Below are 25,940 nucleotides of genomic sequence, written 5' to 3'. Positions count from 1 at the left end.
TTTTAACGATTTGGCATTGTTTTAATCATCCCCATTTAACATACATAGCTTTTGTAAGTTAAAGAAACTAATAGAGATTTTTTTGATGGATTAAAATGATAGAGTTAGAGGTAGTAGAAACTGGAAGTCGTCTGCACATAGAGCTAACAGCTGGGGCAAAGAGAACAAAGGATTTGGAAAGATGAACAATTGGAGAAGCAACCAGATTGTCAAGTTGGGCCATGTTGTTAAAACTACTGAATGCCAGGTCAAGGAGTTTTTAAGTGATAGGAGCCATTGAAGGGTTTTGAACAAGGGAATGACGTAATGAGAGAAGTGTTTAATTCTCAGAAGGGTAATTTAAGAGTAACGTGTAGGATGAGTTGGAAGAAGAAGAAACAGGATAGGGAGATGAGTGGGTTACCACTGCAGTGGTCCTGAAGTATGTTGATAAGGATTTGAAGCAGGATGTTGGTTTAGAGAATACAGAAAGAAGGGGCTCCTGGGTGGCTCAGTGGGTTAAAGCCTCTGCCTTCAGCTTGGGTTATGATTCCAGGATCCTGGGATTGAGCCCCTCATTGGGCTCTCTGCTCACCAGGGAGCCTGCTTCCCTTCCTCTCTCTCTGCCTACCTCTCTGCCTACTTATGATCTCTGTCTGTCTAAAATCTTAAAAAAAAAAAAGAGAGAGAATAAAAAAAAAGGAAACGAAAAGAGAAAAAAGAATGTTACTTTATGTTCATGATTAGCTTGTCAGAAATATAAGGAGGAAAGAGGTAGATTAAAATGACCTCCCAGGCACATCAAAAGGAGATAGGAGCCAACTTGAAAAAGGTTCCAGTAGCCAAAGCTGGAACAATTTGAATGACAAAATAAATTATGGTAGTATTGGATTATCACCCCCCAAAATAAAATAAATGTATATTAGTCCATACTGATATAAATAGTTCAACAAATAAATAAATGAGGGAGAAAGAACAAATCTTCAAGAATTATGATATTTATATAATTTAAAATTTTATTAAAATTTATTTAAAAGTAGTTTTTTAATAGAATGAGAGAAATTTTAAAATTATCCTTAGAATATCATAGTAATAATTGCTGCTGGCAGGATCCACTGATTGCTAAAACTAGTGGGTGAAACTTTAAGGAGAAATAAGAATTTGCTCAGCCTATAAGAACTTCTACCAAAATATGTATTAATTACTCTAGTCATCTTAACATACGTCCACAAATTCTTTCATACTCCTCTAGAAAGTGGAACTCAGTTCTCCTCTCTTGAGTGTGGCCTGGACTTAGTGACTTGCTTCTGACTAATGGAATATGGTCAAAATAAAAGAAAAATAGAAACTTAAGTGGAGAAACCTGGTAAACACTTCCCTAAATGATTAAAATTAGTACCACCAACAATAAGTCATATACCCCCTGATAGGCTGTGACACAAGGACAAATCACCTAGGTGGTATTCTTCCCCAAAATCCATAACCTCTGTCTAATCATGAGAAAACAAAGCAAATCAAAATTGCAGGAATTTTTTTTTAAGATTTTATTTATTTATTTGACAGAGAGATCACAAGTAGGCAGAGAGGCAGGCAGAGAGAGAGGGGGAAGCAGGTGATGCGGGGCTCGATCCCAGGACCCTGAGATCATGACCTGAGCCGAAAGCAGAGACTTAACCCACTTAGCCATCGAGGTACCCTAAAATTGCAGGAATGTTTTAAAAAATACCTGACCAGTACTCAAAAGTCAAAGTTGTGAAAGTCAAAAAAAGAGGAAGAAACTAAGGAGACCATGGAGACATATCAATGAAATGCAATATGGAACAGAAAAAGAGATTTTAATGGGAAAACTGGAGAAATTTGCATAAAGTCTATAGTTTAATGAGTAGTATTGATTTGTTCAATGTAGAATTGATCAACATACATGGCTGCTAACATTAGGGTAAGCAGTGTGAAGATTATACAAGGATTCTCTGCACTTTGTAATTCTTCTATAAATATAAGACTGTTTCAAAATAATAAGTTTCTTTAACAACCTTTTATGTTTTGAGTTTATTTAACTGGCAAAGTGGTTTGTGCCATTAACAAGATAAAGGTAGTCAACAGGAAGAAATAGACTGGGGGAAGGGTATGACATCAGTGAAAGTGGTAGACAGTTGGAAATGTGGGTCTGGAGCTTAAGAGGTCAGAGCTAGGGATATAGATTTGGGTGCAAAACCGAGAGAGATATATTTGAAATAATAAGTTTATAATATAATACTATATTTCCACATGCTGACAGAGCATGTGGAAAATGAGTCAGTGACCACACTAAGGAGAAGATCTATGTCTAGAGTATCAGAGAAAGAACAGTAGGGAGGGTAGTCGGAACAGATAGGGATAGGATGTTTTTACAAAAGCCAAGGGAAAATAGAATCTCCAGAAAGATCTGGTCAGCACTGTCTACTGATACTGAAAGGTAATGGATGATCACCTGAGAAAAGACCATTGCATTTTATTTAGGAACCCATTCTGACCTCAAAGAGAATAGGGTTAGTAAAGCAGGTATGGAGAGGTGGGGTGGTGAGCATAGTACTCAAATGCCCGGGATGTAGACAGTGAGGAAGTAGGCTTGCCTAAACCAGACAAAGGGACTTGTGGGTGCCAAGAGGTAAGGAACACCTGGAAGAGAGTGGGACAGGAGAGTGGGGCACTCCGGGCAGAGGGGTAGAAGGTTCTGGCTAGAGGAAGCAGGCCAAAAGGCTGGGGCCCAAAGTTTAAGAAGAGGAGAGAACCTTGACCAAAAGAAGCCCCTGCCATTTCCTGGCTGTGGAGCTCAGGCTGAAAGCTAAAGCCCTGGATCAAGAACTGCCTTTTTTCCCCTTTCCGAGCTAGGAGGCCATTTTATTTCCCAAGTCCCAACTATCTTCACTGTGGCCTGGAAAGTTAGGCCAGTTAGAAGATGAAATAAACTGAACGTACTCATCCTCTCTTCAGCTTTTCTCTGAGATGGAGAATAGTCTGGTTTTAAAATTAGGCATCAAGCAGTATTAGAGTGATTTCTGGTGTGTGTGTGTGTGTGTGTGTGTGTGTGATGTGTAATAAAAGCTGCCCTTTATTGACTGCTTACCAGGCATCAAGCACTGTAGTTAGCACTTCACATACATTATCCTATTTAATCCTCCCAGCAATCTTTGAGATGGGTACTATTATTTTCCTTATGTTAAAGGTGAAAAACAGGGTGGGAAAGCTGAGCACTGAGACCTAGAACTAAAGTGGGGAGACTAAAGAAGTGCAGGCCACTGAGGCACTACTAATTCTTCCAGCTCTGATCCACTGTTGTACCGGGGGTCCAGTCGAGTGTGTGCCTGCCTCCTTCCTGGGTAGGCCAGAGATTCCGTCTAAATAGCCATCTACAGCAGCTCCGTACTCCTCAAGTGGCCAGATGGGTGTCCAGATCACTGTTGTCTCCCAGGACATTGACACAAGTGACCAAATGGTGCTGGGGCCACTACAGTTGGTGTGACTGGTTCAGGAACTTTGGAATAGTGTTCGGTAGCTTTATCCTTGGCCATGCCAGAAACCCATCTCTCAAGCAGCAGCTCTTCTCCTGTGCTATTCTGGGCTTTACCCTCTCTGAGGCCATGGGGCTCTTCTGTTTGATGGTTACCTTCCTCATCTTCACCATGTAGGCTCTGTGAGGGTCTCCTACCCAACCTGCTGCTTTCAATTCCAGGCCATGCCTATACCAGAGTGAACTAAGCTTTACCATCAAACACAGTATCTCTCTAAACCTCCCCCCATACACACCAAGAAATTTATGAAAACCAGATCCAACGAGGTCAGAAATTTGATCATGATCACACAGACAAGTAAATGGCAGAGGTAGAACTTACTCTAAGATTCATACTTTTAACCACTGCGCTATACTGGCTTTTACTAACACTTGTAGTGTGGGTGTGTGCATGCACACGTGTCATGCGCACATGCGCATACGCACAACACACACACAAAAACACACACGCAAGGGCCCAGGCTGTGTGGCAAGAAGTTAACATGGGATATAGCTCTGGATGGTAAGATTTAGGGTGATTTTTTTTCTTCTTTTGTGCTTATCTTGACTTTTTTCAGTAACAATATATTCTCTTAAAATTAGAAAAAAGCAATATTTTATTTATTTAAGTTTTAAGTTTTGGTATTCTTTGCGGGATTTCTGTAATATCCGTGGTGAGAACCAAACAGTACATTATGCTAAGGTGTGGACAAAGGAGACTGTGCCATCTCTGTAGCATTACAGGGTCTGCAGTGACAGAGCAGAAAATCTGGCCTCTGTGTATGTGCATGCATGTGTGTGTGTGTGTACTTGCACGTGTGTGCAGCGACCACTGAGGTGAGGGGAGGAGTGACTGATCTGTCTGAGGATGTGCCACATGGAGACCTCTTTCCCTTCCCTGTAACCAGCCACCTTGTCCCTGAGCCAGGCCTATTTATTCTTGAGCTCCCAGAGGAACTGGGAGATACTTCTTCACAAACACCAAGATCCTCAATTTCAACCTCATCCCTTGCTGAAAGTCTGGCCAGCAACCAAGCTGCTAGCAAGGAGCCCAGGCTGCACCCATAGAGAGTGATTTGAGTTATGGTGGAGCTACTTCAGGCAATGGATCCAAACAGAGATGGACAGAGAGTAGCCAGTAGCATTTAAGGTCAGCATTAACTGGCATGTGAGGCTCTTGTCCAGAGGCTCCAAGATCTTCAGGTGGAGGCGGTTCAGGACCTTGGACAGCTCCTAAAGGAGCCCAGTCGCTGTCAGGTCTGCAAAGCCACAGTGCCCAAGTCCTTAAGGCCCTTTTTATTTAATTTTGAATAGCTTTCTTATACATGTCTCTGACCTCTTCTGTCTCCGAGATCAGTCCTATGAATCCAGGGACCCCCCCCCCTTATCCTCTCCAGCCCTTGTCCCACCTTCCTCCACACACATCTAGCCTGACTTGAGGTCTTTCTTGAGGTTACCATCGCTCTAAAGGTGAAATAAGCTTTCAAGACAGCATCTGAGCTGTCCCTGGGCAGGACTGCAGGATTTCAGAGGGAGGAGGTAAGAATCTAGTGGAACAAGGGAGTGTTAAAAGAACCTTTGGCTCTAATATCCCTGCATTCCGATCTTTAGTCTTGTGTGTGAGGCAGGGGAAACTAGGAGAAGCACTGAGCAGAATTCAAGGCCTGAAGCTAGAACATTTCATGAGCTATCACCGTGCAATCAGTCTGCCACTGACTATGCACTTGATTTAAAGATATTTTTTTTCTTTAGAGAAAGAGCATTGACATAGGTTGTTGGGGGCAAGTGTAGCAAGTAGAAGCAGAACTCAAACTAGTGACTCCAGAGGTTCACAGCCTGCCACCCCCACCCTAGCCACACACTTGGGCCCTTGGCAAAAGAGAGTTAGATTAACATTGCAGAGGGGTTTCCTTCCTGATTCCCCAAATCATCCAGAGGAGGGGTTTGTGAAGAATCTGGAAGGGCAGAAGAATCGAAGTCACCTACTAGGGATTGGATTTTCTAGTTGAAAGCTCCTTTTCTACTTCCAAGCCTCTTCCATAGCTAAATGAATCAAAGCCAACAGATGAGGCTACTGTGCTCTCACTTGGATTGCCTTAGCTGGTGAGTGAGGAGGGAAGGTAAGTTTACCTGGACTGAAGGTGAGTGAAAGCACTCATGATCCCATCCCTCCCAACGAGCCCTGCTCTGGGCCTTGTGTAAGACTCTGCATTGTTTTCTCCACCTCTCATAGACTCCTGGATCCTGTATTGAAAGAACTGTCTGAGCTAAAAAGGCCATTACATGCCTTACACCTCAAAGAACTTCCTGGTCAAAGAAACAGGTGCTAAAGCAATATGAAACCAGCAGAGAACAGCTGCAGGCTCCCGCTCTTAGCACCACCGGTCATAATGGGACAGGCCAGGGCAGGGAGGAGAAAAGAGCCTTTAGATTTTGCTGAGCCATGAGTAGACCTGACAGAGTTTGAGCTGGAAGGAGTAAGGCTGCCTCCACCCCACCTGAAGAGGTATAGCTAGATAACAGTCCTGGAGATGGGAGCATTGACAGTGTAGTAACTAATTTCTGGATGAAAAGATACTCAGAGGATCTAGATCCACACTGTCCCTCAGGCTGGCTCCTCTCATGTGTGGAAACTGTTTTCTAGCTTCCAGGGTAGGCCCTTACTGTGGGATTAAGCACAGACTATCGACATATGAGGAAGCCTGGACAAGAAACAAGGACAGATGAGGACTCTGTCAGATCCCAAGAGAGTTGTTTGTGTTGGTTTATGTTCAAGTAGAACAGGCCTAACCTCAGCCTCTTGCTTTTGGCCTGTTTTCTCAGGGGCAAAGACTCCCCCATGTTTGCCTTCCCTAACAGCGGATGCTCTGTATTCATTTTTATTAGGAGCAGTGATTATGTGACCACAAACCTTACTAAATTAAATATAATCCTGAGCATTCAGAAGAAACAGTTCAGGACTCAGGGGAAGGAGCAGCTGGCTGGAAAGAAGGGCCATGAATTCTAATCCCAGGGCTGCCATCTGGCATTGCCCTGGGACAACTCATTTACTCTCTTCCCTGGAGGCTCTTTCTGGAATCTCAGGCCTGAATAAAAACAGACCTGGGAACTCAGAGAGTGAAATGGCCTGTCTAGATTCCAAAGTCAGTGCAGTTCACAGGCAAAACTGGAATCCACAGGCCCTATTCTCCAGCTAGAGGTATGCTTACGGTTCAGGGAGGTTTCTTGCATTTTCCTTTGCTGTCTCCTTGCCCAAGCGCTCCCATGCCTTGGATGCTTTGCTGCCTGGTAAACATGGTTGTAAGCCTCTGGTTGCCAGAAAGCAGTTTAGGCAGACAGGATCAGAGCAGCTCTGCCCCCATCTCCCTCCAAATGTTTTTCTGATGGTTTGATTCCAAGCTGGCTTCCCACTCCCCTAAAACTTTGGTGGTGGGAGTGTGTATCTGCAAGCAATATCTGAGTCTGGCCCTAGAGTCTCAGAGAAAGCTGTTTGCTCAGCTGATGATCATTCCCCCCAGAGGGCAACCTGAAGTTGGGCTGCCACTTTGGATCTTAAGTGAGTTCTAACTAGGACAACAATTCAGGTGAGTGAGTAAGTTAGGGTTTGGGGACTTCTACTTTGGCTGTTCTCCAAAATAACTTCCTGGAAGGCAATCTTTCAGCCCGCAGCCAGAGACTTACATAGAGAAGTGGCCCTACAAAGAGCACACAATACAACATCTGTCTGGACACCATTAGACAAGGCCCTGGCACAGCCTGGCAGGCCACCGGACTTTTGCCACCTCTGTCACAGAAAGAACCTTGCTGTGGCTCAAACAAATGGAAGCAATCTGTTCGCCTGTCATCAGATTGTGTTCAGTCTCTGTGCTAGGCACTGGGAGGACACAGTAGAAATAGGCATGGTCCCTGCTTGCATGAATGTTTATTAAATAAATTATACAAATATTCAAAGTAAAATTTGATAAGTACGGGAAAGAAATGGAAGGAGGTGGTGCTGTGAGAGTATACTATAGGGGGACCTAACCCAACCTGGTATTCGTGGGAACTTTTTGATAAGAGATGATGTGTCTGCTGAGGCCTGAAGGACAAATAAGATGTAGCCAGAAGGAGAGCATGAGGCAGGAAGGCTCTTCGTGCTCCGTCAGGAACAAAGACCAGTGATGCAAAGTATGGTAATCTGGGGGAAGAGTGGCATGGGATGAGGTTGGGGAACTGGGAGGGAAGGCAAGCAGCTGTCTGTCTGACACATTTGTAGCCCAGTCTGTAGCCCCTTTCAAAAAAGGGGCCAGTTGAGACATACCCAAACTGCTGTGGCACACCTGCTGGGGAGGCTGGTGCCTCCTCCATATCCCCAGCACAGGAGACTCTCACAGGGATGACCAGGAGAGGAGCTTCTAGCCACAGCTTGGGGTTCACACAAGTGGAGTGGTCACCTGGCAGCAGAGCTCAGAGGAGGGAGAAGGAGGGGCCAAGAAGGACCAGACACTGAACTTCCCCTACAAATGTTCTCTGTACATTTTTCCATTGCTTTGAGCTGTTTATTAATATACAACAGAAGCCATCTCCGCATTTTGATGGTTCTGCTGGGAATTCCACACCATCATCCCCCTCCTGTGGTAGATAAAAAATGTCAGCTTTCAAGATTTCCTACTTGTATTTCAGAAACTAAATTGCATTACTATGTCCGGTGAGACGGCGCCATTCCCTGTTCCTATCTGCATGCTCCAGGCACCATGAGGCTGATAACATCATCATGTCAAAGCAGCTCGATCCCCGACTTTTTGTAGCTGGCTGGGGCCGGGGCTGGGGCAGAGGGGCTGGGTGGCAAAATTCTCTTAGAATCCACAGCAGCCCAGGGTTGACTGGATTTTGGGGTTCTTTTAGTACACCATTAGTTCTCCTATCAGTAGAGAGAGAACTTGTCCTGGTCCCACCTAGATGTCACAAGGAATTGAAAAGTATTCTCCTCAACACTGATAGGATAAAATCACTGAAGAGCCAATGGTTTTCCTTGTAGTAGTGAAAGAAGAGAATAGGGAGAAGAGTGGAAGTCATAATAGGAACAAGACAGGTCCCTACTGCCTGTTAAATTAGGTGTCCCTGTAGAATCCAAAACACTCCTGGAAATGGTTATTCTCTGCTTCCTTGAAGCCCAGATGTGAGGCCTTGTAACTAACTTTCTGATTGCCGTGAGGTTGTGAAGCAAATGAAGAGAAAGCATTGTTCCCCTGCCAGGAAACACAGGAACTTTTGGGGTTTCTTTTCTAGTTGTAACCACCATTTCACTCTCTGGAACAAACATTCCTTTCACAGCAAAAATTTTCAACTTACTGGGTTATTTCAAACTCATAAAATAGCATAAAACATTCATTCAACTCTGGCAACATTCACAGACCCATTTTTGTATATAAGGAAACAGGCTCTTCATTCCCAAAACATGATGTTTTCAAAATGTAGTAGCTCCCAAGGTCAAGGTTTTGGGAGGAGTCAGTCCAACCTCATTAAGATTGCCAGGGCCAGTGCAAGCCCAGTTTTCCTGCCCACTGCCCACTCACCTATAGGTTCTGGTGTTTGGGTGCAGGAGACAGACCTAGTATCTACCCTTAACTCTAATTGCACATATCCTATCTTCTCTTACAGTGGAGGCATGCAGTTTACTGACTCCTTTACTATATCTAAGGGATGAATTAACAATTAAGTCAAATTATTCTTTTTATAAGATTATATTTTAAAATAATCTCTACACCCAGTGTGGGGCTCGAACTTAACAACCTGGGATGAAGAATTGTATGCTCGGGGGGCGCCTGGGTGGCTCAGTGGGTTAAAACCTCTGCCTTCTATTCAGGTCATGATCTCAAGGTCTTGGGATTGAGCCCCGCATCACGCTCTCTGCTCAGCAGAGTCTGCTTCCTCCTCTCTCTCTGCCTGCCTCTCTGCCTACTTGTGATCCCTGTCTGTCAAATAAATAAATAAAATCTTAAAAAAAAAAGGTAAAAAAAAAAAAAAGAATTGTATGCTCTACTGACTGAGCCAGCCTGGCACCCCAAATTCTTTTTTTTTTTTCTTAAAGTAAACTTTTTGCCCAGAGTGCCTGGGTGGCTCAGTTGTTTCAGTATCTGCCTTCGGCTCAGGTCATGATCCTGGAGTCCTGGGATAGGGCCCCACGTGGGGCTCCCTGCTCAGTGGGGAACCTGTTTCTCCCTCTCCCTCTGCCACTCCCCCTGCTTATGCTCTCTTGCCCCCCGCTCTCTCAAATAAATGGATAAATCTTAAAAAAAAAAAAGTAAACTCTATGCCCAATGTGGGGTTCGAACTCATGACCCCAAGATCAAAAGTCACATCCTCTACTGATGGAGCCAGCCAGGCACACCTAAGTCAAATGATTCTTTAGTTTTATTTTAAAGATTTTATTTATTTGTCAGAGAGAGAGAGAGGGAGAGCGAGCGAGCACAGGCAGACAGAATGGCAAGCAGAGGCAGAGGGAGAAGCAGGCTCCCTGATGAGCAAGGAGCCCGATGTGGGACTCGATCCCAGGGCGCTGGGATCATGACCTGAGCCGAAGGCAGCTGCTTAACCAACTGAGCCACCCAGGCGTCCCAAGATAAAATCTTTTATTTTAAATGCAAATATATATGGATTTCATCGTAACGCTGTTTATAATAGTGAAAAATTATAAGCAACCTGAATGTCCAAAATAAGTGAATGGTTAAAAAGTTATTGTACAAAAAAAAGTTATTGTACATCCCCTCTATGGATATTATGCAGCCATTAAACTAATGATTTCAAAAACCGTATAAAAATATGGTTATTATTTGATAGAGTTGATTATACTCTATTACTGATTTTTAAAAATCCAGAATATAAGGGGTGCCTGGGTGGCTCAGTCAATTAAGCATCCAACTCTTGATTTTGGCTCAGGTTTTGATCTCAGGGTCATGAGCCTGCTTAAGATTCTCTCTCTTTGGGCGCCTGGGTGGTTCAGTGGGTTAAAGGCTCTGCCTTCGGCTCAGGTCATGATCCCAGGGTCCTGGGATCGAGCCCCGCGTCGGGCTCTCTGCTCAGCGGGAAGCCTGCTTCCCCCTCTCTCTCTGCCTGCCTCTCTGCCTACTTGTGATCTCTCTCTGTCAAATAAATAAATAAAATCTTAAAAAAAAAAAAGATTCTCTCTCTTCCTCTCCCTCTGCCCCTCCACTTATATTCTCTCTCTGTCTCTCTCAAAAAATAAAAAATAAAAATTAAGAATATAAGATACAGTTCGGTTTTGTTTATTTTTATTTATTTATTTGAGAGAGTGAGTGAGAGAGGAGGAGTGGGGGGAAGAGCAGAGGGAGAGGGAGAAGCAGACTCCCTGCTCAGCAGGGAACCACACACAGAGCTCAGTCTCAGGACCCTGAGATCATGACCCGAGCTGAAGGCGGATGCCTGACCAACTGAGCCTCCAGGCACCTCAGTTTGTTTTTCTTTTAATGTTGTTCTGGTATGTGTATTAGTTGGCACTCTGGTTATAGTGACAAATTTCAACTCAAGCTATTTAAGTTAAAAAGGAAACTAGCTATAAGGACACTAGGATTTCTCATAGTATTCAAGGACAGGTATACTCTTCAAGCCTTAGAAGGGTAGAGCAAGTTCAGGAACCAGAGCCTAGGAAGGACTTTCTGTTATCTCTTGTATCTGCTTCTTTCTGAACATCAGCTTTATTCTTGTCTCCCTGCCCAGTGGCTTTCTCTGGTACCTAACCTACAGTCTTGAACTTTACATCTCCTCTTAGTCCTACTTCGTATTCTGGGGGAGACTCTGATTGGCTCCATCTGATCCAAGCAAAATGGGACCACACTGAACCAACATGGTACATGGAGCCCACCCTGTAATCATGAAGAGAGACACCAGCTCCTAGAGAGGGAAACCCAAGTGTTACTATTGTGCTATACACACAACACTTAAATACACTAGAACATTAACAGAGCTTGTCCCGAGGTAGTGAAACTAAAGGTGAATTTAAAAATATTTTAGCATGTATTACTTTATAATAGAAAAACCCAAGGGCACCTGGGTGGCTCAGTCTGTTAGGCATCTGCCTTCAGCTCAGGTCGTGATCTCAGGGTCCTGGGATCGAGACCTATATTGGGCTCCCTGCTCAACAGAGAAGCTCCCTGCTTCTCACTCTCCCTGACCTCTTCCCCCAGCTCGTGCTTTTTTGCATGTGCTCTCCCTCTCTTCTCGCTCAAATAAATAAATTTTTTTTTTTTAAGAAAAATCTATTAAACTTGTCATGGCTATGGTTGTTATTAGGCCTGGGGTCAGCAGAACACTTCTGCATTTTTGTTCTCCCAACGACAGCCGCTACAAAGATACTAAAGCCAGGTGGTGCTTGTTTTGGGAATGAATTCCATCAAGCTGTTTAAGGAGACAGAAAATTTTCAGTTAATCACAGGACCAATTTGAGTTCTTTTTTTTTTATTTTTTTTTTAGATTTTTTTTTATTTATTTGCCAGAGAGAGAGAGAGAGTACACACAAGCATGCAGAGAGGCAGGCAGAGGCAGTGAGAGAAGCAGACTCCCTGCCAAGCAAGGAGCCTGATGTGGGATTCGATCTCAGGACCCCGGGATCACAACCTGAGCCAAAGGCAGCGGTTTAACCAACTGAGCCACCCAGGCATCCCCAATTTGAGTTCTCATACTCTAGCTGTAGCATAAAAATCCTTTCTACTTCTTTGTGGTTAATTTACTTTGCCCCCAAATGCCTCTGCAGAAGTGTGGTATGTATAAAGAAAGAATACTTTCTTGCTTTGCATGCAACCACGAGTAGCTACTCCAGAGATGGAAAGAGAGTGGACATTCAGTGTATTGACTTTATTTGAATTGAGCCTTCTTTTGGTGAAAAACCTAGGAGATTAAGGAGATTTAGACTAATAAGAGAGGCCTCTCTGAACTAGGCAGGATCTTCTGCCCCTCTTGCAAATTTAGGCTTCGTAGATTTTTTTTCAGTCCTCTTCCCCTCTTTGTAAAAGCCACTAGCAGCATTTGGAAAGATGATCTCTCTTATGTTTCCTTGATCTTCCCCCAAAGACCTTACACTTGTGAGAGGTATTTGTCCTTCTTCATAAGTGGGCCCCGTAAAGGTGTTATTATGTCCCCAAAAGATAGAAGTCCTAGGCAATTGCCTGGTACTGCAGGCAGCTCCTGGAGAAAGGGAGATGGGGAGTTAAGGTGGGAGCTGCCCAAAACTCAGACTTAGGAAATAGGACTCAGGACTTCAGGTCATACCAAAAGAGCTTTTATTGGTTACATGATTCTCATGTTGAGGTGTGGAGTCAGAAACAGATGGGAATGCCTTTTAGGCTGAATAAACAGCCATCAGCAGGGAAGTAGAGAGGTCTAGCCAATGCCTACGTTGCTACTGAATATTCTTAGATGGGAGATTAGGTTTCTGCCCAGCCATGGACATTGGAAATAAAGACATTGAGTTGTATTTTCTGTATCTCTCTCTAAAATACGATATCTAAACCTCTTTATTTCTACCCACTGGCAAGGACATTTTGGGGAGTGGCATAACCTTGAAAATAGGAGACCTCAGGTAGTTTCTGAGCTGACCTCTGGACAAATTGTGACAGAAACAAGAGTTGGTCTTTGATGCCTTATCTTGCTGTACCCACGTGTCAGAGAGTGGCCTGAGCTCCTGGTCTTCCCTGCTCTCCTGTTTCCGTATCAGTGTTATCTTTATTCCTGGCCCTGTTCCTGCTCTAAGTTTGCCCTGATTCCTGCTTCCACCCAAGGGAACTGAACAGGGTACAGACAGGACTGTTCCAGAGGTAGCCTTTCGCAATTCAGAACTGCCTCTGCCAACTCCCTCATAAACCTAGAGGAAAATTCAGTGTTCGGCGAAGAAAGCTTAGATAATGTTGGTACGAACACTTTGCCTCTTCATACTTCATTCTGAATCCATTTAAATTTCTGTTTTTCTGAGAATTAGTGCTTGGAGGTAAGGACAGAGGTTACCTTTCTTGTGGGAAAGCTAAAACTGAATCATGTCTCCGGATCATTCATGTTCAGTCCACAAGGCAAGGGCAAAATTGTTCAGCACCATGGAGAGCGTCTTTTCATCCTGGTCACAACATCAAGGGCACCTAGGTAAAAGATAAGGATTTGTAGCTAAAAAGCCCATCCAGTCTAATCTCCTTACTCTTCTGGCCAGTCACCAAGTACCCCTTTTCTCCCCCACACTCTTAGTACTCAACTTCTTCCTTTGCCTTACAAGGCATTTAGGAATAAACTCCTTTAACTTTCCACCTACCTTTCTGCTTCCATGTTCTCTTCATCCCCCACTCATCTTTACCCCCCTTCCATTTCGGTAGGGAACCTCACTTTTCTGGCCCAAGGCTCTGTTTCCATCTCCTCTTGAATCCTCCAGGACCATGCCCTGTCAAACATCTCCTTTTTTACCTAGCTTCTTTTGCCTCAGTCTAGGACATTGTCCAAGCGTTCCGTAGGACCAAAGAAATTTATCAACTCCAAAGTTCCTTACGGTTAGAATTTCTTCTCATTCCTTCTCTTCTCAGTCTGGCTCCTTGAAAGAATGTCTACCTTCACTGTTTCTACTTTCTGTTTTCATCTTCCCTCCTAAATCTTCTGTAATCTGTATTCTGTTCCTACTCTTCAACTAATACTGTATTTTCTGAGGCCACTTATGACTTCCTTATTTCTAAGTACTGTATTTATCTTCTGGGACTCATCTGTGGTTTTTTTTTTAAGATTTTATTTATTTATTTGACAGAGAGAAAGAGCACAAGTAGCAGAAAGGCAGGCAGAGAGGGAGGATGCAGGCTCCCTGCTGAGCAGAGAGCCTGATGCAGGGCTCAATCCCAGGACCCTGGGATCATGACCAGAGCTGAAGGCAGACGCTTAACCGACTGAGCCACCCAGGCGCCCCTCATCTGGTTTTTTGACACTGTTGTTAATTACTGGGAACTCCTTAAGGTTGGGACTTTTTTTCTGTTTATCTTTATGACCCCCAGGTTTGCCACTGATAAATAAATGAAGGAAATACTGTGTATAGGAGTAAAGAGAGAAGGGAGGCAGAATGCCTCCTAGTCAGGCTCCTCCTCACTCTGTGGAGGGAGTACCTTTTCCACAGATACTTCCCTACATGATACAGGCCCCAACCTGTGTGATGCCACAGCTGCTGCTGTGGGCAAGTCACTCCCAGGACATAATGTCCATGATTGTGTGGGCCTTAAGGAACCTCTATTAATACCTTTATAACTAGCACAGATATATTGCTTAATATGTACTATAAAGTGCTCATAGCTATTGACTTATTTTAGCCTCACGAGAACCTTTCACGTAGGTATTAATATTCATCCCATTTTACAGATAAGGAAACAGAAGCTCAGATTACATAGCTAGTAAATGGAGGGGACAAGATTTATTTTTTAAAAAATGGGTTGAGGTGCCTGGGTGGCTCAGTGGGTTAAAGCCTCTGCCTTCAGCTCAGGGTCCTGATCATGATCCCAGGTCATGATCCCGGGGTCCTGGGATCGAGCCCTGCATCGGGCTCTCTGCTCGGGGGGAGCCTGCTTCCTCCTCTCTCTCTTCCTGCCTCTCTGCCTACTTGTGATCTCTGTCTATCATATAAATAAATAAAATCTTTTAAAAATTTTAAAAAATAAATTTAAAAAAATGCGTTGATGAATTGAATTTGTTGAAGCTGATGATAAGGACCCAGGATCTCACTACATTATTTTCTCTACTTTTGTGTAAGTTTAATAATTTCATAATAAAACATTTTTAAAGGATCAGATTGGATTAAATCAATGGATTTTTTTAAAAGATTTTATTTTTAAGTAATGTCTACACCCAGCGTGAGGCTCAAACTCATAACCCCAAGATCAAGAATCACTCGCTCTACCGACTGACCCAGCCAGGCACCTCAAATCAATGGATTTTTATTTTGTTGTTATTGTCGTAGTTGCAACAAAACCCTTTCTCCAACCAAAATTTTGTAGAAAGGTTGGTGTATAAGTGAAATAAAAGAGGATCTCCAGTCTCACTACTATTGCTTCCCTCTTGCACTCAGCCCCTTCCAAGGCACAGGGTTCAGAGAACACAGTTTAATGAAAATCACTGGACCAGACCAACTCCAAGGATTCTTCTGGCACTTTTGCCTTTGTCTAATTATATTGGCTTTGACTGGCCATTAGCCTATATATCCTGTCCCAGAAACACTGCGACTGGGTTATTAATCATTTCTGCAGTCTGTGGAGAATTTGTTTGAAGGGTTGCAGAAACATGGGTTGCTGTTAGAGATGCATTTCAATGTCTGTCTCTACTGAGTGTTTAATAATCTTGCTAATCCCCACTCTAGTTCCCGGATCTAGCTAACTCCTGTCAGATGTCCTTGGGGGACATTTTAAATTCTCCCTGATTTTTTGGAGCCAGACGTTTCCCTCTGCTTGGATTCTCTCTGATACTTAACATTCATGAATATTTCACATTTAACCTGATTACATTTCCATGCGATGGTCATGGTGCATTGGCTGTGTCTCTCAGGGAAGACATACAGGAAGCCCACAGTAAAGACTTGAATTTTTAGGCACAGTGCCAGAGATCTTTGTTCTTGCCATTAAGATGGTCTTCTATCATGGACAGTGACAGGGGAGATGCTGAATGGTGGGCTTTGCATGGGACTTCTCAAGCCTGGGGCTCTGCACCCTGGCTTATGACCCACAGGAACTGGCAGTTTCTCTCAGGGACCAAAAGCCACCAAGACCTGCCCAGTGGCATTGAGGACCAAATGTGGGTCCTTGTGACCAGAATTGCTCAACAGCTTCCCAGCCCCCACTCAGACCCTATTCTTCCTGTATAGTTTCCGTCCCATGTTACCATTTCCACCCAGTACCTCCAGACTGAGAAGCAACTCTGATGAACTTATCTGTGCCAAGGAGGGAAGGGTTAGCCCCAAATGCCTGAGGAGCTCGTGTGTTTACAATTGCCCCCAGGGAAAGGACAGTGAGGCTTACATGGATGGATGGGGTGGAGGGTTCTAGAGAAGATGCATGATTGGGAAGGCCATAGATTTAGAAGTCACCATGGTAAAAATGTTACTCTAAACTGTAGGAGACATCAGGGCTCCCCAAGGGGAGAGGTGGGCTGAGGGCCAGAACCTGCTGAAGACACAAAGGGCTGTGAGAGGAGTAAAAAATGATGGTTAAAGAGGTAACATGAGCCAAGGATCACAGCATCCTCAAAGCCAGAAGAGGAAACCATATCCAAATGGATATGGTTTATGTGACATCTGAGAAATGCTACAGAAAAAGTAATGTGACTAAGGAAATTGGAAAGGTGCCAGTGCTTCCCTGGTAGGATCCCACAGGCATGTTTATGGGCTTTACCCTCTGAGAAGTCATCCCTCAAGCTGCTTTGGGAGTGAGTCCTACCTGTGGCTGAAGGGGAAAGCCAGACCCCAGCTGTCAGGTCTTAATGTGCCCCACAGGTAGCACCTCAAGGCTGTTTTGGCCACAGAGAGTTATGTAAGGGCTCAGGTCTGCATGGGACAAATTCTATCCGTTAGGAGTCTCTCGGGAGGAACTGAAAGGAGGCAGAGAATAAAGGATTGGAGAGGATTGCAGCATGGGAAGCTGCCCAAGATGCACTGGGGCACTGCAGCACCCCACTTGTTCTGAGACCTACCCCCTACAGTCCCAGCCAAGGGGTGTGGTTCAGAGCAGAGGATAGGGGCCCAGGTTCTGCCTTCAGGAACCCACAAACCACTGTGGCAACAGAGCCCACCCAGAGTCTTGTACTCTGGATGGCCTGAAGGAACACAAGCAAGGCCAGGATTTCCCTCCAAATATTCTAGACTTTTTCCTTTCCCCTTAATGGCAAGCATGTTTTCATCCCCACTGCCTCATTCTAAAGGGAACAGAAGACACCATAATGGTTTTATGTCCTTCCCTTGCTGGGTCACTCAGATCCCTGACCTGACACTGTGGGGCCAATTCTGAAGCATTCTATGAGTCTGTCTGCTGTCTGCACCTCCAGAGGCAGAACAGACACAGCCTTGAGTCTACTCTGCAGTTCTCAGAGCTTGGGTTTACCATTCTTTAATCCTAGGCAGATGCCTAGAGTGGCCATGCCCGTGTCAGTGCTTGGTCATCAGTTTCTCAGGGAGAATGTGCATGACTGCAGCCCCTTCCAACTGACTACAGTAAGGTGGACCAGTGCCCTGGGCCTTGTAGCAGAGGCTTGGAGTATTTTGGAGGAAACAGTGATGCCTGATTACTGAGTAGCACAGGACTAACCGGTCCCCAGGTGATTTGCCATTATTCATGTTCTCACCTACCATACCCAGCCAACCTTTCAGGTGACACTCTTTAGGATTCATCTGTGAAATGGAGTTCTCATGAGAACTCTTTTGTCCATTGGCTATAGTCTTGAAGTCTGGTTTGGCTTGGCCAGTTAGTTCTCTGGATCCAGTGAAAGGACCCATCCAGTGCTAGGGGAAACAGAAGGAGAACCCTATCTTAGGGAGCATCTACTCTGACCTTAATCCAGACTTAAACTCACAGGAACCTAGAATGGCCTTAGTATATAGGAAGGCCTCTGAGGAACAGGGCAACTTGGGAGGTTGGACAAGGAGATCCTATGTATTTAAGGAATCAAACAGTAGGCTTTCTGGGAAGAGACTGGCTCACACAGGTCTTTGAAGACAGACACCCAGGTGGGTGCAAGTGGGGCTGAGATCCGAGGCTCTTTTACCCAGTTCAAGGTCTTCTTCCAGCATGTATGGGTCTGCCCTTCCATCCTTGAGTGGCCTGTATACTGCCGGGGGGAGTGTCCCCAGATGACTGGTGGGAAGACCAGCTTCAGGACTGAGAGCACCCCCATATATTCACTACCTAATAACTTTCTGTCTCTGCTTTCTCCTCACAGGACCCAGCCGCCACCTCCATCTCAGACGGGGACTGTGACGCCCGGGAGGGTGAGTCAGTAGCCATGAATTACAAACCATCCCCGCTCCAAGTGAAGCTGGGTGAGTGTGTCTGGGGGGTGAGGGAGATGTGGGGAGTGGACAAGGTGCTCTGGGCTGGGTCTGCAGTGAGGTGGCACAAATAAACCAACACAGAGTAGATGATTGCAAGATGCAAGCCACCAAGTCATTGGCACTGCCAGACACCTTATCTCCTGCAAGGCAAAGAGGGAAGTTACAGTTCTCCACAGGACCCAAAGCTCTAGGAAGCCTCTCTGAGGCCAAGAAGAGTCCAGATGTTCCAGGGGATAGCTTCAGGGATAAAACCATGGAACCCCAGAGAGAGGGTTAGAAGTCCCATCAAACACTGGGCCAGGCTTGGAGGAAACTGCCTTAGAGGTAGGTGTCAGTTATTCTGTTTGAGGGGCAGAAAGGATCCCAAAACCTAGAAGCCGAGATCCTCTCCCTATTCCTTCCTCACCCATCTAGAGATCTTCAGGGCCTGGTTGGCTCTTGTTTTGAGGAGCTTTCCCTTGGTTTTTTAGCAAGCCCAAATATCTCCCCACCCCCATTCCAGGGACACCTTTCCTTTGGGGGGTTATTTCACCTCCATTCCAAAGTCAGTCGGAAGCTGCGTGCTTCTTTAAAGCCACTTGGCTGCCAGCCACTGCCCATAGCTCCCACAGCTGCTCTTCTCACTTCACTCTCTGCAGACATTGCCCTTCTCCCTTCAGGGGTCAAAATTTCACTCCCCAAAAGCTGCCGCATATACCAGACTTACTAAATTTTGGTTTCATGAAGAATTACAGCACAGTGCATCCAGGAAACAGTTACAATTAAATATAACTCATGACTGTCCTTCAAAACTCCTCTGCCATCCCTGCGACCCTCTTGGCCATTTTTTCCTCAGACTCTGACTGCCCACTAAATACTAGACCCCTCCTCTTTGGATCCTTTTTCCATCTGTTGTAAAACCTTTTCCTTCTGTAGCTGCTGGAGCTCCTCTTCACAGAGTCCTTTTATTCAGTTTTTCTGTTTTGTTTGTTTGTTTTCTTTTCTTGTGGTGTGTGTGTGTGGGGGGGGTGTTTTTGTTTTGTTTTGTGTTTATCTTGCTTCTCTCATTCCAGACCACATCCAGGGATCTCCTCAGGCTGTTTTTCTAAACAAGAGAGCAGTTCTCTCAGTGGATTTGTTCATCTTCCCAAGACACCAGACTCAAACTACAGCCAGTGTTATTTGTTATTGTTTAACAATACAAGTATTTTAACAAGCGTAACTTTCTATTCCTCCCTCTACTATATTCTCCTCCCCAGGGATAATCATTTTAAGCTTTTCTTAGTTTTTCTTGTTTTATTTTATATTTTAGCATAAGGGGTATCATACTGTACACATTTTCTGAAACTTTGTTTTTGTTTTTGTTTTCCATTTAATGCCTTGGAGCCCCTGGAAATGTCAGTTTATAAAGAATGACTTCACACTTTTAAATGGTTGCATAGTAGTCCATAGTTTGGTTTTGCCAGTTTATTGTTTGCATTTTTTTTTCACTATTTCAAACAATTCCAACATGCTTTTGAAATAACGCTTTTTTTCCTCCCCGTTATATTACCAGCAAAGCTCCTCATGAAAACTCAGAACCTTGTCCCAGTTGCACCAAGGAAAATCACCACTGGGAACTTTCAGGCAAATTGCACCCTCTAGAGTCGTAGAATGGTAATGGCAGCTGCTGCCCCCTGGAAAGAAGCTGGAAAAAACTGGAGTCAGAGGAGGAGCAGTGGCAAAGACAGAGGGTCAGAGACTGAGAGATGAGAAACTAAGAGACATGGAGGTCAGGGGAAATTTCAGAGTCACGGTAGCTGGAAAGTCCCATTCCATCCTGCCTTTCTGGAGCTAGTGGTTATTTTATGAAAGCTTTCCCCTAGCATCCATCTCCACCTAGCAGTCCCTTTTCCCACACCTCGGCTTAAGATGAGTAGGAAAGGGGAGGCAGGCCCCCTCCAGAGCCCAGGCAGCTACTTGCTACTGGTAACACTGCCACATACCAGACAGTGGGTCACCTGGTAGCCAGCCCCACAGATCTGGTAGACTCTAGAGCCTTGGAGAACTCAAAGGCTAGCACAAGTGTAGCAGCTCCCCAGCCTCTTGCTCTTTACCCTGCCAGCCCCATTCTTCCCCTCCCACACCACAACTTCAGTAGCTCCTTTGGCTTCTGCATTAATCCCAAGTTCCTTTGTCTGGCATTCAAGGCCTTCAAGCTCTGAGTCTGTAACCAGAGGGAGCCCCCAACCCCTTAACACAGGACCTAAGACATAATGGTGAATGGTAAATAAATGAATGACTGAATAAACATATCCTATTTGTCTAATATTTGACCTCCCTCCAGCTTCACCCCTCCATCCCATCTGGATCCATACTTATTTTGCTTACTTATAAATGTGTTTTTGTATATGCTGTCCCTCCTTCCTAGAATCCCCTCCTCTCTCCAGCTCACAGTATCACATCCAAGGAGCCCTGACTTCTCCATCCTTCTGCTTCCTCACTCCTTCCCCAGCCTTTCTCTGGAATCAAGTATACAGTAACTGCCACCCATAGGAGTACAGCTTCTGGAAGACAGGGGTCATCCTCTTCCTATTGCCTCTTACTATCTGCCTCAGGTTGTGCAGGACCAAGTACTGTCTCCACCAAGAACCAGGGTGATCCTGGAATCCCTGCCTCGGTTCCTAGAGAAGCAAGGGGTTTCACAGCGGAGGCCCAGCCCAGTCAGTCCTGAGCAGTAAGGTAGGGTGGCCCTGGGAGCAGGACACAGCTTCCTTCCCATGTTCTCCTGCAGAGAAGCAGCGGGAGCTGGCCCGGAAGGGCTCCCTGAAGAATGGCAGCATGGGTAGCCCTGTCAACCAGCAACCCAAGAAGAACAATGTCATGGCCCGGACAAGGTAGAGGTCCCCCTACCCCACCCAGACCCTGCCAGTAACATCTATTTCCGCTGGTCCTATGCCTCTCCTTCTTCCCTCCCTCCTCAGGCCCAGCTCCTTTGTGAGAGGAGAGTCTCAACAGGATCCAAGGGGCAGGGGGAAGTGGTGGGTCAGGGCCTAATCCAGTTCCTCACCAGGCTATGCGCTCCAGTTGTCAATCCAATCCCCTAAATTTTCTACCCAGGCTTGTCGTCCCCAATAAAGGCTACTCCTCGCTTGACCAGAGCCCAGATGAGAAGCCACTGGTAGCCCTTGACACGGACAGGTGTGTACAGGGATGCTGGGGCAGCCGGGCAAGCCACAGGAACCTTTATGAACGTATAAGTGGGCTCTATGAGCCACACCTGCTATATTGTCAGAATTGGGATGTGGGGTGTTCCTCAGACAGCCAGGAGCTCTCCAAGGATGAATCCCCCGGGAATGGAATTTTTTTTATCTGGCAGTAGGAAAGGAGCAGAGAGGAAAAGAGGACTGGCACAGTCTGATGCTGTCCTGAGACGACTGATGCTATCGCTGCCCCTTGACTGGGCCCTGATGTGATGTCTAACATCCTGCTCCTTCTAAGGGAAGAGCCCTGCTGCTGGCAATGCACCTGGCTACACTTGAACTTTGGGGAAACCCAACAAGTCAGGGGGATTTGAGCCTAGAAAAGAGGTGAGCAGAATCGGGGTGAGGCATGTAACAGGTGTTTAGAAGGTTACAGGGGGCAGTTCATTTAGAAGGGCAGGGCTAGGGGAGCTAGGCATTTGCACAGCGGGCACAATCTTTTATTTAGATCTGCTGTTTACTTGGAAGTGTGGGGGAGGGGAGGTATGGACTGATGGGGTGGGGTACAGGGAGTTTTCCATTTAATATCAGGGAATCACTTCTCTGTCTTTTCTTCCACCATCAGCGATGACGACTTTGATATGTCCAGATATTCGTCCTCTGGCTACTCCTCTGCGGAGGTGAGGCCCCACTCTTTAGGACCCTAGATGTACCTGAGCAGGACCACCTCCATCCAGGAAAGGGGGTGGGGCACCACATCACACCCTGAGAGGAGCAATGGGCAAAGCTAGGTGGAGTCCTGTAGGGACTGGACATAATGGTGTAGGGCCTGGGATGGAACAGTGTCGGAAAGAACCCAGAGGCTGTCAGACACTGGCCTCAAGTGTAGGGAGCCCAGTTTTAGGGGTGAGGCTTGAGTCCATGGTTAAAACAAGGCTCCTAAAGAGAATGGAGTGTGAAATCCAGGCGACACTCTATGGGGCGAGGCCTGAAATAGGGACCAGCCTAACAGGGGCAGAAGTTGCCCTTAGAATGGGATGCCCTTTGTAGAGAGGTGAGGCCTCAGGGATGTACCTGTAAGGACGTGAGGCCAGAACTGAGGCTGGGGCCCAAGAAGAGGCAGAGCTTGGCCTTTCAGTAACCCGTGATCGGACTGAGTGGGGGTGCCACCTGGCTGTGGGTGGTACTTCCGGATTGCCCCGAGCCTGACCTCCCTCCCCTTTGTCTACAGCAGATCAACCAAGATTTGAACATCCAGCTGCTGAAGGACGGCTACCGGTTAGACGAGATCCCTGACGACGAGGACCTGGACCTCATCCCCCCCAAGTCTGTGAACCCCACCTGCATGTGCTGCCAGGCCACGTCCTCCACTGCCTGCCACATTCAGTAGCGGGTGGGGCCACTGCGGCCGCCTGGGGCAGGGCCCCCGTGGGCCAGGTGGGACAGGGCAGGGGCCAACCCCTCCCCAGCTCATCCGCCTGCCCCCAGCCCCCATGCCCCCTACAGCCGCCAACCTCGTAACAGTCATTGCTTCCTCCTATGGTAGGACGTGTACCTCTGTGTGTTCATGGAGCCGGAGAAACCAAAACCGGGTCTTTCTCCACCCCGGGGGCTGAGGAGCGGCAGGGGCTGTTTGTTCAGTTACTTGGGGGACCATGCCCAGCACCCTGCCCCCCTCCCCAAAGCTGCTGTCCAGGGGGGAGAGGAAGGACTAGACAGCAGAGAGGCTAACACTAATGAGTGGGGTAGGGATCACAAAGCCAGGGGCTTGGCCTCACCCCCAGCAAAGCCATGAGCCCCCCAGCCCCAGCCTGAAAAGGAAAGGAGGCTGGGAGGGAGAAGGACCCAGGGCAGTGGGAGCAGGGCCCAGCATCTCAGAGCCCCCTCCACACGCCCCCTGCCGGCCCATATAACTATTTGTTTCCCCCTCCTCTCCAGATGGGAAGCCTGGCAAAGCTGCCCAGTGGGATACTGCCCTCCCCCCATAGAATCACTGCCTTCTTCCTCTTCTTTGCCCCATTCACCCCCTTCCTTGCTCTCTGGGTTGTGGAGAAGGGTAAGGTGGGCCTTGGAGACAGACCAGTTTGGGGTGATATGATCTGTCCTCACCCACCCCCAACCAATGCATCTATTTCTCTGCCAGCTCCTCCCACCCCCCACACTTCTGTTCATTGGTCTCCATCCCAGGATGGAAGCAGGAGGTAGGGCTGGCCTTGAAAGCCCCATTCCCATCTCTCTCCAGCCCAAGATCCCAGATACCACTTCCCCACAAGAATCTTCAAGGAGGCAAGCTTAGGAGAAAACAGTGGTAGCATGTGCATGGTAGGGAGAACTTGGCGGAATGTGTGTGTATGTGTGTGTGAGCCTGTCAGGGTGTGTGTCTATGTCTGTGTGTTGGGCCTGTCTCTCCAGGTGTCTGTTTCTTCATGGATGTGCGTGTCCATGGTGGGAAAGTGACTGTGTAGTCTGTTAGTGACATGAGGCTGCTCAGCAGTGGGCTGCGAGCCCTGGCCTGGGAGTCAGAAGCTTGGGTTGTGGCCCTCGTGCTAGCACTCTCTCCATGATCTCAACAAGCACTTGTGTTCTCTGGGCTTCAGTTACCTCAACTGTAAAATGAGCAGGGTCTGAAATTACTCTTTAGGTTTTTTCAAACGAAGGAATTTCTTCATAGGAATTTCTGTGGAGGTGTGTAGGCAGGTCTCCATGTGTCTGAATACACTTGTGGGGCTTCCTGAGTTTTGTTTCTGTGTGGAAAGGAGAGGGGAAGTTCCTAAGGGACCTGTGTGTGTTTGGGATCTATTTGGGAATACATGTGTATTCCATGAACATGTATGTGGGGAGGGGAGTATATGTTGTGTGTGTAGCTCTGTGCGGCATCTGGGAGTCAGAGTGCGTGTGCTGCTGCTGCTGCTGCTGCTGCTGCTGCTGCTGGGGCGGGGAGGGGGAGAACAGAAAAGCTGAGGATGAAAATCAGAGGGAGGAGGTGACCAAGCCCCCCACCCCTGAACTAGGCAATAGAGACCTGCCTCATGTGAAGAAACACGAAAGCACAGAGAGCCTAAGACTGCTCAGGTCTTATGCCTCACAAACCCCATATCCCAGGACCAGGGTGTACTCCCCATTCCTCCATGCTGACAGCCCACACACGCTGGTGTATCCACTCTTATATATACCACTCATGTGTTGCAAGTGTGCAGAGGACACCCGCACAGCCCTCTCCCTGGCTGCCATTCCTGGGAGAGGGGAGCTGAAAGGAGGGGAGGGTAGTGAGAAGAGAGAATAAGGCTGCTAGCTTGAGAAGGGTAGCCCCTCTCCACGCACCACACCCCCAGGATGCCAGCACCAAAGTTTTGAGGTGCAGCTTTCTACCCTCAGTTCCTCCACCTTCTCCTACTTCCTCGAGTGCAGGGACCCTGGTTAGGTGAGTAGAAAATGCCAAAGGAAAGCAGGGACAAAGAAGGCACCTGCAGGGCCTACAAGATCCATACTGGCTCCCATCTGAATCTCTCTCTGCCACCCTGGTCAGCATCCCCATCCCATCAGCTGGGCCCCATAGTCAAGCTTCCTACCACTACTATCATTACCCTGGGCTCCCTGACTCACCCTTCTAGAACATGGGTACCTCCTCTCTTCCGGGCAGGGCCCCCACGAGGGCTCATTTCGACTACTGCCTTTGCTGCTGACTTGCTCTATGACTGGCCCACTGCTCGACCTCTCTGGCCCTGAGGCACTCTACCCACAGGACACACTAGTTCCCTGGCAGGCAAGGGCTTCCAGCTGAGGCAGTGTACAAGTGGAGAGAAGTAGGAAGTTGGTAGCCAGCATCTTCTGGGTCTAGGAGAGTGTGTGGGTCCCTCCTTCCCTGTCTGGGATGTTGGAGGGGTGGAATTGAGGCCTTAGCTTGCCCCCCCCACCAGCCCCGTCATCCTTCCCCCCTTGTAGATACTGCCTTAACACTCCCTCTACCCTCAGCTCTGGCTGCCAACCAGCCAGGTTTCTCCGTGCTCACTAATTTATTTCCAGGAAGGTGTGTGGAAGACATGAGCCGTGTATAATATTTTTTTTAACATTTCCATTGCAGTATTGACCATCACCCTTGGTTGTGTATCGTGTAACACAAATAATGATATTAAAAGCATCAAACAAGCCAGCCTCAACTCCCTACCTGGGTCGTGGGCAAGGTGCAGGTGGGCTGGGAAGGGGAGAGAACTGATTCTCTGGATACATATTT

General features: G+C 46.7%; 1 protein-coding gene across 4 annotated transcripts in view; it reads left to right on the top strand.

Moving 5' to 3' along the window:
• Nucleotides 1–25,855, top strand: part of FAM219A (family with sequence similarity 219 member A) — a 46,788-nt gene extending 20,933 nt beyond the window's left edge. Inside the window, exons 2-6 of one of the 4 annotated variants that reach the window (XM_032860408.1) lie at nt 18,437–18,485; nt 21,301–21,403; nt 21,627–21,707; nt 22,335–22,389; nt 22,944–25,855. In XM_032860408.1, coding sequence (XP_032716299.1) covers nt 18,437–18,485; nt 21,301–21,403; nt 21,627–21,707; nt 22,335–22,389; nt 22,944–23,099 — 444 coding nt within the window. In that variant the 3' untranslated portion in view covers nt 23,100–25,855. Of the gene's footprint in view, nt 1–18,436; nt 18,537–21,300; nt 21,404–21,626; nt 21,708–22,334; nt 22,390–22,940 lie in introns of all 4 variants that reach the window. The other 3 variants (XM_032860406.1, XM_032860407.1, XM_032860405.1) reach the window with 3 other exon arrangements.
• The last annotated feature ends 85 nt before the right edge of the window (nt 25,856–25,940 follow it).

This window comes from Lontra canadensis, unplaced genomic scaffold (assembly GCF_010015895.1).
Source record: "Lontra canadensis isolate GAN:19392208 unplaced genomic scaffold, GSC_riverotter_1.0 scaffold19, whole genome shotgun sequence".
In the NCBI taxonomy this organism is placed as follows: Eukaryota; Metazoa; Chordata; class Mammalia; order Carnivora; family Mustelidae; genus Lontra; species Lontra canadensis.
Note: the sequence above shows the minus strand (reverse complement) of the source record. Positions and strands in the feature narration are given on the sequence as shown.